Genomic DNA, 10,936 nt, shown 5'->3' with positions numbered 1-10,936 from the left:
GGCCATTTTGAGCCTGTAATGGAACCCACAAATGCTGATGCTCCAGATACTCAACTAGTCTAAAGAAGGACAGTTTTATTGCTTCTTTAATTAGCACAACAGTTTTTAGATATGCTAATATAACTGCCAAAGGGTTTTATAATGATCAATTAGCCTTTTTAAATGATAAACTTGGATTAGCTAACACAACGTGCCATTGGAACACAGGAGTGATGGTTGCTGAAAATGGGCCTTTGTACGCCTATGTAGATATTCCATTAAAAATCAGCTGTTTCCAGCAACAATGGTCATTTACAACATTAACAATGTCTACACTGTATTTCTGATAAATTTTATGTTATTTTAATGGATAAAAAAATTGCTTTTCTTTCAAAAACAAGGACATTTCTAAGTGATCCCAAACTCTTGAACGGTAGTGTACATTAACAGGGAGGGAGGGAAGGGGTAGATTGAGATGGAGAGAGAGGTACAGACAGCAAGAGGAGTGCAGAGAGACATAAGGAAAGAGATTGAGAACAGCAGAGGGAAAGAGAGGGAGGGGTAAAGAAGGAAGAGGGCATGCGAGGGGAGGTGTTAAGGAGAGTTGGGGAAACTTGTCTGAATTCTCCATCTGGTTGGTCAAGGTTGCTCTCTGTGACTCCCTCTCATCACCATGCAGCCTCAGATTATGTAACACACACACACTCAGACATGCACAACCCCACCTGGTTCATATCACTTGTCGGAAAATATGAAGTGGTTTACAGTAACACCCTAACTCTACACACACTAACATAGAAACACATACATTTCAGCCTAAGTACTTCATTTTGGTCCACAGCTAAATAAATTGTTACTAAGGTCATCACAGATCACAGATGTTTGGACAATGTGGTCCACATAAGCCATGTTTCTCTAACACAAATGGACATAAAGCATCTCTTTTAACATGTTCCTCATAACAGCTGAGAAAGAGCAGTACTCCACAGCATTCACAGTTTTACAGCTTGCTATGACTTTATGACACTTTCAGTCTCGACAACAATGAAACACTCTGAAGTTTCAATTTAATTAAAACTCCTGATGCTGATTAGGAGCAGACTGAGTTAAAACAGGAACACACACACAAACACACACACTGGAGGAGTGATGTGGGCATAGTGGTATGATCTGCTTTGATAAGACTACACTTCAGATCTACTGTACATGATGTAGGCTATGCAGGCAAGATGTCTACAACACACGCAAGTTGTGTCTGGATCAGAATTGGCTACGAATTTATTTATAGCTTCACTTTTGGGAGAGGACTCGCGCTGGACAGGGGACTGGTAACGCGTGCCGTGAAAACCCATCACACACACACACACACACACACACACACACACACACACACACACACACACACACACACACACACATAGGCCTACACAGGCAAACACATTTAGACACACACACAACGTGATAGGCCTAACCCGTCTTTAGTTTTAGTCCGCAGGCTGGCGTGTTTAACTTTAGATCTCAGTAATAATTACGCAAGATAATTAGCGGTGATTATTATTTAATGGAAGGAGACGCACCTAATTAAACCGGCGCGGTCAGAATAAACGGTTTAATAATAAAACACCGCGAAACCCGAGATGTGTAATATCAGACTTGAATCAGTATCACCACACTGACTGAAGTCATGTCATATTATAGGGCTATTGTGCGTGCGTGCGTGTGAGTGAGTGAGCGAGCGAACGAGAAAGAGAGAGAGATAATTAATACATCCACTTTATAGTATTATTGCTTCACGATCAAAACCTACGAATGGATAAAATTGCTTTTTTCCCCTCCATATAAAACGATAGCTTTATGATGCAGCCACTTGGCGCGCGTTCTGATGTGGTCTGGATACGGTCTTGAAGTGGGGTCGAAGTGTTGTGCAACGGGGGCGCGCACAGAATAGAAGCGCGCTGCCGCAGCGACAGGAGAGTCTGGCTACAGGCTGCAGAGGAGTTTAGAGTGTGTGAGTGAGAGCATCAAGAGATCTGACCCAGCGGAGAGTGTGTGTGAGTGCCTAGTGTGGGAGACAGCGTCGAGAGCGGAACGCACGGGCACGCACAACTTGGGATAACTCACACGGCTGGACAGAAACAGCTCTCTCCCTCCATCTCGCCTATCACCTCTCTGCTTGCTAACGGATTCGAGCGGTGTGATAGACTACTGGTCTGGCTGCGGGGAAGGAGTTAATGTGTGCCTATAGGATGTGTGCATTTGGTGGGATGATGTGTCGCGTGGTGTCGGTGCTATGGCTTGTCCTTTCGGTTGTCTCGGGCTTCAACCTGCATGCGGAGCGCCCTGCGGTGTACGGAGGACCAGAGGGGAGCTACTTTGGTTACTCCGTGGACTTCTACCGACCGACCCCCGAAAGCAGCACGTGAGTGACAACAGTCCGAGACCACAACTATCAGTTTAAAACACTGCATTGTTTATGTTCTTAATTTCAATTTCGAACAGTTTACAAAGGTCTGCGTGTTCATGTTGGGTTAATATGAATTAAGTCTGGATTCCCAGAAAAAACATGTCCGGACAGAGAGATGAGTTAATTCTCCTAATAAAATAGTAGAATAGAATATCATTATTTCAACAGGAAATTCGTCTTGCAAGTGAACACAAATACACTAACAAATGTCACAGAATAGTAGGCTAAGTCGGGAGTTTTCCAAGCCCACCAAGACTGCAGGAAACAATATGTCATAATGCTAGTAGTCTACTATACTTGTGCTTTCTGTGCTGACTCTGTGATGAGCGCTGGGATTTGTAAACAAACTGAGGACTGTTTTATTACCAAGATGCTCCTATCATGTTTCTTGTTTCAGCTCCTTAGTTTTATGCACTGGATAAGAGCTTCTGCTAAATGACTAAAATATTAATGTGTCTTGCCCAATGAATATGTTTAATTCTCTCTCTCTCTCTCTCTCTCTCTCTCTCTCTCTCTCTCTCTCTCTCTCTCTCTCTCTCTCTCTCAGAGTGTGTGTTAAAGACCATTTCATTCTCTTAAGTTTTGTGTGTGAACATTCAGTTAGTGGGATTATATTTCTGTCATGACTGTGTCCCTGCAGATTGAGTGTGTTGGTGGGAGCGCCCAAGGCCAACACGTCCCAGCCAGGCATCATAGAGGGAGGAGCAGTCTACTACTGTCCCTATCCCCCAAACCCTGACCCCACCAAGCAACCCTACAGCTGTACACAGATACCCTTCGACAACGCCAGTGAGTTACACCATGCTGTGTACCTGTGTGCATGACGTGTGTGTGTGTGTGTGCTAGTTCATGAGTGAGTATGAAGGGGTTAACTCCTGCCCATGTGGTTGGCTTCAGGTTTCAGGAGCACAGAAGAACTTTACATGTGTGTGTGTGTTCCTGTTAGAAGTGTAATTTCACCCGATGCACTTACATACATCCGGACAAATAACAGAACACAAGAGAGTGCCTTCACCACTAGTGTGTGTGTGTGTGTGTGTGTGTGTGTGTGTGTGTGTGTGTGTGTGTGTGTGTGTGTGTGTGTGTGTGTGTGTGTGTGTGTGTGTGTGTGTGTGTGTGTGTGTGTGTGTGTGTGTGTGTGTGTGTGTGTGTGTGATGATCCATATGGTCATTGTCAGCTGGAGTGTGTATGAAGAGGGCCATAGAAACATAACTACTATTCATTTCTATGAGAAAGATATGTTGGTGGGTGGTGGCTGAATGCATCTGTCTGTCTGGTGTTCTGGAATTCTGGTCCTGTCACCTCTGTTCATTTACTGAAAAACTACTTCCTGTTGCACTAACTGGTCTATTCTGATAGGATGGGCAATCAATTTCACAGAGATGAATAACTTCTCTCTCTCTCTATTATCCTGGGGGAGGGGTAAAGTGTGAGTGTGTAAGAAGCGGTCAGCGGGCTAGGGGGGGTAAAGTGTGAGCACATGGGAATTCATTTTCCCTCTGAGACTGTGAGACTGGAGGGGATAAGAGGGGGGAAGGAGGGGATAAGAGGGGGGAAGGAGGGGATAAGAGGGGGGAAGGAGGGGATAAGAGGGAGGAAGGAGGGGATGTCTGCTTTTTATTAGATTTTCACATTTGTGTGTGTGTGTGTGTGTGTGTGTGTGTGTGTGTGTGTGTGTGTGTGTGTGTGTGTGTGTGTGTGTGTGTGTGTGTGTGTGTGTGTGTGTGTGTGTGTGTGTGTGTGTGATGTGCATGGATATGGTGGATATGGCTAAGGTTACTGTAGCCTCATTAATACAGGTACAAACCAGCGACATGAGAGACACACACACACACACACACACACACACACACATAGAGCCATACAGGGGGACGGAGAGAAAGATTGAAGGAATTAAGCAATTTAGACTAGAGAGGGTGCATTATGGCGATCAGTGGCATGGCTGTGGTGCGCCTGGCCTGGTGCAGTCAAAGGGAAGAGACCAAGCCACTAACTGGGTTAAAGGTTAGGAACAGTGTGCAGGTGTGCATGAGGTCATTCTAATGACAAAACATGACACAAGACATATGGGGATAGTTCACTCAAATTTCATAATTAGCTCATCTCTTTCTTACTTTGTCGTCTAGAATGGGCCGGGAGAAACTGCAGTCTTCAGTGTGTGTGTGTAGGTTGCCGGTGTTTTATGAGGCGTAGAGACTCCGTCTCTCTAAACAGGCCCAGCTGGCCTTCAATAACACAGGAAAGGATCTGCACTGGAGCAGGCTAACACACACACACACACACACACACACACACACACACACACACACACACACACAGTCATACACATTTACAGCATGACAATGGACATTAAAGATCAAGGTGTATTTCTAGAAACTTCAATAGAAACATAATTTCAAAAAAGTTACTGTTATCCATGTTACTTTAGTTAGCTTCCAAATCTGGGCCTTCCGTGGTGTATAGGCAGGCATGACCCATGTTGTACAGAGACTAGACCTATTAGGGCTGGGCCAGGTTGATTGATGCCATAATAAAACTCTCCCTCTTTCCCTCCTCCGTCGGTCCATCTCTCTCTATAGATAACAGGATGATTAAGGTTAATGGCACCAGGGAGCCTCTGGAGTTCAAGTCTCACCAGTGGTTTGGAGCCTCAGTTAGAACTCACAAAGGCAAAGTGGTGGTGAGGAATGATATTCTGTCTAACTCTAACCCGTCATACATGTAAACCATCAGTGCTATGGTTAACTAATACACGTTGAACAAGTCAGATACGCGTGTGTGTGTGTGTCTAGGCCTGTGCTCCTCTCTACCACTGGCGTACTGTGAAGGTGAACGGTGAGAAGGACCCGGTAGGAACCTGCTTTGTTGCCGTGCAGAACTTCAGCGCCTACGCAGAATACTCACCCTGTAGGACCAGTGAGTTCACACACACACATACAAACACATACACACAAACACACATATGCACTTGTGATGGGGGGGGGGGGGGGGGTCGATGTTATTATATTGATACTTTGACTCCAAGTATCGATTTGTAAAAAAAAATGTTTTTTTATCCTAGGTATAGTCGGCTGTACCTAAGTCAAAACTCATCCTCATATTTTTCATCCTTTAGCTTGTCAACAATCTTCTTTTTAAATAGTGAGCTAACATGGTTTCTGCATTTCTATTTCCATGGCTGATTAAAACTCATTTTCGCATGCTTTCTCTTGTCTCTCTGCAGCAAACATACAGAATAGTGAGCAATATATTTGGAACATCATATTGCAATAAAATCACAGTAGCGAACCGCAATACATATAGAATCATAAGAATCATGAGAAACCCTGGCAATTCCCAGCCCTAATACACACACCAAAATTGCAAGACAACATTGTCTTGTAGTAAAAGAGGCTAGATACTCAGTACTCAGATATACTGTCTATGGCTGGAGGCCGATACACTAACAGGCTAAAGTCAAAACCATTATCAGGATAAGAAGCTAAGGTCACTATCAGGTGGCCATTCGTAACACCGACTAGAACACACAACTAGGCTTGGGCAGTATACCGTATACTGGGGTATTTGAAAAAAGCCACGGGATGGTTTTTCAATACTGTCAAAACAAAAGTTTTTCAATTAATTTGAATATTTGGAGCATCTTTTGAAGTTATTACCTGCAGTCAACTTGTGCAATACCTTAGGAGATAAAGCAGGTTGCGTTCCTCATTTTAACCTGTCACAATATTTTAGATGAAATTTACAGTAGTTCCCCAGAACAGTTGAGCCAGTCACGTGTTTGTTTGTTAATAGCACCACGGGAGAAAGCGAACTAATGAGTCCTTAACTTTCTATATCTATCGGCGAGTCTCTGTTGTGCAGCGCACATGAGATGATGAAGTTACACTTGTATGCAAATCACTGCTAAATAATGGCTTTCTGCCAGAAGTCAAAGAGCTCTGGATGAGTTATCTGTATAGCTGCCATTTTTTCCCTGTGCTTCTACCAATGTTTTTTTTCTCCCCCGTTCATCCCCCCATCTACTCCGTGTACACATGCTGCTCTTCTTTTAGAAAAGCACGCATCACAACTTTGTTCATTTGCACAGCATCTCTTGTTTACTTTTGCTTGGAAACGTCCACACTCACCGAAAATGACATTCGGTAGCTACTAGCTATGCTTGTATAACTTCATGAGCTGTATTTGCCTGTCTGCAATTAGTTTATGTTCGTTTTCGCTCGTTAGCATTTAGCTATGTAATTCCGCTATTAGTTTGTGCAAATTTTATTAGCATTCTGGTAATAGAGGCCCTATGGGCTTTTCTTGCGTTTTTAGCCCCCCCTTGTGTGCTATGCCGGTAATACCGTAATTCCCGGTATGAGCAACGGAAGGTATGACAATATGAACATCTGAATACTGTCCAACCTAATGCACAACTCTTATCATTGACTCTCTACACAAACATCCTGACACACACACACGCACGCACGCACACACACACACACACTCAGTCTCTGTAATGTTTCCAACCCAGTGTGTGTGTTTCAACCTTTCTCTCTGGGAGCTTCTTGTTTAGATTTTAATGTGGATTTATGACCTCCGAGCTTACACACTCCAGCTACCACACATAGCAGTCAGTGTGTGTGTGTGTGTGTGTGTGTGTGTGTGTGTGTGTGTGTGTGTGTGTGTGTGTGTGTGTGTGTGTGTGTGTGTGTGTGTGTGTGTGTGTGTGTGTGTGTGTGTGTGTGTGTGTGTGTGTGTGTGTGTGTGTGTGTGTAGTTACAACTCATTTCACCTCTCCTCGGGGTGCCTCTGGAACACGGGGAATGATTCATTATCAGCCACACACACACACACAATCACCATGCACTCTGATTTCATCCACATAGAGTTTGGACATATGGAATAGTGGAGAGGTAAAGTTTGAGCTAATTGGAGGGTCAGGGTCAGACTAATAATAATTCACCATAGGAGGGTTGAAACGTTGGTCTGATGTGGTGTGTGATTGTGTTTGTCAGATGATCCAGACCCGGAGGGACAGGGTTTCTGCCAGGCCGGGTTCAGTGTGGACTTCACCAAGGTAACAACCACCACTACCCACGTGATGTCCTCATCACTGTCCATGTCATGACAATCCTCAATACAGAGAGAACCCCTTAGTTATTTTCTAACACACATTCACAGCCGAGTCAACATATGTTGGACGTGTGTGTAAAAAGACATGTTTGTCATAACAGCCTCCCTCCTCATCCTCATTTTTCTCTCTGTCTGACTCCTCCCTTCTCAGGACTATAGAGAGACACACAATAAGGGTTAGAGGGGAGAGTGCTAGGAGGCATGCAACTTTGTCCGTTTCAATCACAGAGGGCCTTGCTCATGTGAACATCTGAACCCTCTTCCTCTCTGCTCAATGTACCCTCTTAACTGAAGACAGTGTACACACACACACACACACACACACACACACACACACACACACACACAGAAACAAACAGACACACGCACATTGTCTTTTATGATTGTTTCTTCAATGTTTATCAATCAGTGTGTATACAGGTAAATCAGGATGAGCTAGGCCAGTTAAAGGTCCAATGCAGCCATTTTTATCTGAATATTAAAAAATGTTTGGGTAACAATGAAATACCTTACTGTGCATTGTTTCCGATTAAAAGGGTAAAAATAAACAAAAAAAGCTTCTTAGCAAAGAGCAATTTCAAAAGCAAGAATTTTGCTATAACTGTCTGGGAGTGGTCTGAGTGGAGAGGGGAAAACTGAAAATTAGCTGTTATTGGCAGAGAGTTTTGGAACTGACTTTCTTATTGGTCTATTGACTAATGTACTACCTGGTGATGACACCAGGCAGGCCAAAACTACATCCCAACAAAATTGGCTGACATTTCAGGTGGTCTTTTAAAACAGCTCTTACACTAAAAGGGCATTATCATAATGTGGAAATATATATAAAACACAGGAATGTTTCTGACTGCACTGGGCCTTTAAAGTGCATTTAAAGTGCATTGAATTTGGTTTAACACAAGGAAGATTACGTATCGTCACTTATATGATCCTGTGGGGTCATGATCAGGGGCTCTCGGCCCGACTCAGATGTATATACAGTTGAAGTTGGAAGTTTACATATATTTAAGTTGGAGTCATTAAAACTCGTTTTTCAACCACTCCACAAATTTCTTGTTAACAAACTATAGTTTTGGCAAGTCGGTTAGGACATCTACTTTGTGCATGACACAAGTAATTTTTCCAACAATTGTTTACAGAAAGATTATTTCACTTATAACTCACTGTATCACAATTACAGTGGGTCAGAAGTGTACATACACTAAGTTGACAGTGACTTTAAACAGCTTGGAAAATTCCCGAAAATTCTGTCATGGCTTTAGAAGCTTCTGATAGGCTAATTGACATCATTTGAGTCAACTGGAGGTGTATCTGTGGGTGTATTTCAAGGCCTACCTTCAAACTCAGTGCCTCTTTGCTTGACATCATGGGAAAATCATACCGCTCAGGAAGGAGACGTGTTCTGTCTCCTAGAGATTGACGTACTTTGGTGCGAAAAGTACAAATCAATTCCAGAACAACAGCAAAGGCCCTTGTGAAGATGCTGGAGGAAACGGGTACAAAAGTATATATATCCACAGTAAAACAAGTCCTATATCGACGTAACCTGAAAGGCCACTCAGCAAGGAAGAACCCACTGCTCCAAAACCGCCATAAAAAAGCCAGACTACGGTTTACAACTGCACATGGGGACAATGATTGTACTTTTTGGAGAAATGTCCTCTGGTCTGATGAAACAAAAATAGAACTGTTTGGCCATAATGACCATCGTTATGTTTGGAGGAAAAGGGGGGAGGCTTGCAAGCTGAAGAACACCATCCCAACCGTGAAGCACGGGTGGGCAGCATCATGTTGTGGGGGTGTTTTGCTGCAGGAGGGACTGGTGCACTTCACAAAATAGATGGCATCATGAGGAGGGGAAATTATGTGGATATATTGAAGCAACATCTCAAGACATCAGTCAGGAAGTTAAAGCTTGGTCGCAAATGGGTCTTCCAAATGGACAATGACCACAACCATACTTCCAAAGTTGTGGCAAAATGGCTGAAGGACAACAAAGTCAAGGTATTGGAGTGGCCATCACAAAGTCCTGACCTCAAACCTATAGAAAATAAGTGGGCATAACTGAAAAAGTGTGTTTGAGCAAGGAGGCCTACAAACCTGACTCACATACGCCAGCTCTGTCAGGAGGAATGGGCCAAAATTCACCCAACTTATTGTGGGAAGGTTGTGGAAGGCTACCCGAAACATTTGACCCAAGTTAAATAATTTAAAGGCAATGCTACCAAATACTAATTGAGTCTATGTAAACTTCTGACTCCCTGGGAATGTGATGAAAGAAATAAAAGTTAAATAAATCATTCTCTCTACTATTATTCTGACATTTCACATTCTTAAAATAAAGTGGTGATCCTAACTGACCTAAGACAGGGAATTTTTACTCGGATTAAATGTCAGGAATTGTGAAAAACTGAGTTTAAAAGTATTTGGCTAAGGTGTATGTACACTTCTGACTTCAACTGTACATTGCATTCAGAAAGTATTCAAGCCCCTTCCCCTTTTCCACATTTTGTTACGTTACAGTCTTATTCTAAAATGGATTACATTACATTTTTCCTCATCAATCTACATACAATACCCCATAATGACATAGTGCAAAAAGGATTTCAGAATAAAAAAAAAACAGAAATACCTTATTTACATAAGTATTCAGACCATTTGCTATGAGGCTCGAAATTGAGCTCAGGTACATCCTGATCATCCTTGACATGTTTCTACAACTTGATTGGAGTCCACCTGTGGTAAATTCAATTGATTAGACATGATTTGGAAAGGCAAACACCTGTCCATATAAGGTCCCACAGTTGACAGTGCATGTCAGAGCAAAAACCAAGACATGAGGTTGAAGGAATTGTCCGTAGAGCTCCGTGACAGGATTGTGTTGAGGCACAGATCTGGGGAAGGGTACCAAAACATTTCTGCAACATTGAAGATCCCCAAGAACACAGTGGCCTCCATCATTCTTAAATGGGAGAAGTTGAGAGCTAGCCGCCCTGCCAAATTGAACAATCTAGGGAGAATGGCCATGGTCAGGGAGGCCAAGAACCAAGAACCCGATGATCACTCTGACAGAGCTCCAGAGTTCCTCTGTGGAGATGGGAGAACCTTCCAGAAGGACAACCATTTCTGCAGCCCTCCACCAATCAGGCATTTATGGTAGAGTGGCCAGACGGAAGCCACTCCTCAGTAAAAGGAACCAGAGAGTCTGCTTGGAGTTCGCCAAAAGTCACCTAAAGGACTATCAGACCATAAGAATCAAGATTCTCTGGTCTGATGAAACCAAGATTTAATTATTTGTCCTGAATGCCAAGTGTCACGTCTGGAGGAAACCTGGCACCATTCCTATGGTGTGGCATGCTGGTGGCAGCATCATGCTG

At 43.3% G+C, this 10,936-nt stretch overlaps 1 protein-coding gene across 1 annotated transcript in view; it reads left to right on the top strand.

Moving 5' to 3' along the window:
• Nucleotides 1-1,946: 1,946 nt before the first annotated feature.
• Nucleotides 1,947-10,936, top strand: part of LOC106605385 (integrin alpha-8) — a 54,798-nt gene continuing 45,808 nt past the window's right edge. The window contains exons 1-5 of the mRNA XM_045718509.2: nt 1,947-2,398; nt 3,084-3,232; nt 5,024-5,124; nt 5,237-5,360; nt 7,442-7,503. Coding sequence (XP_045574465.2) covers nt 2,211-2,398; nt 3,084-3,232; nt 5,024-5,124; nt 5,237-5,360; nt 7,442-7,503 — 624 coding nt within the window. The 5' untranslated portion in view covers nt 1,947-2,210. The remainder of the gene's footprint in view (nt 2,399-3,083; nt 3,233-5,023; nt 5,125-5,236; nt 5,361-7,441; nt 7,504-10,936) is intronic.

Source organism: Salmo salar, chromosome 05, assembly GCF_965601325.2.
Source record: "Salmo salar chromosome 05, fSalSal1, whole genome shotgun sequence".
Taxonomy (NCBI): Eukaryota; Metazoa; Chordata; class Actinopteri; order Salmoniformes; family Salmonidae; genus Salmo; species Salmo salar.
The sequence above is the reverse complement of the archived record's forward strand: the minus strand, read 5'-3'. Positions and strand labels throughout refer to the sequence as shown.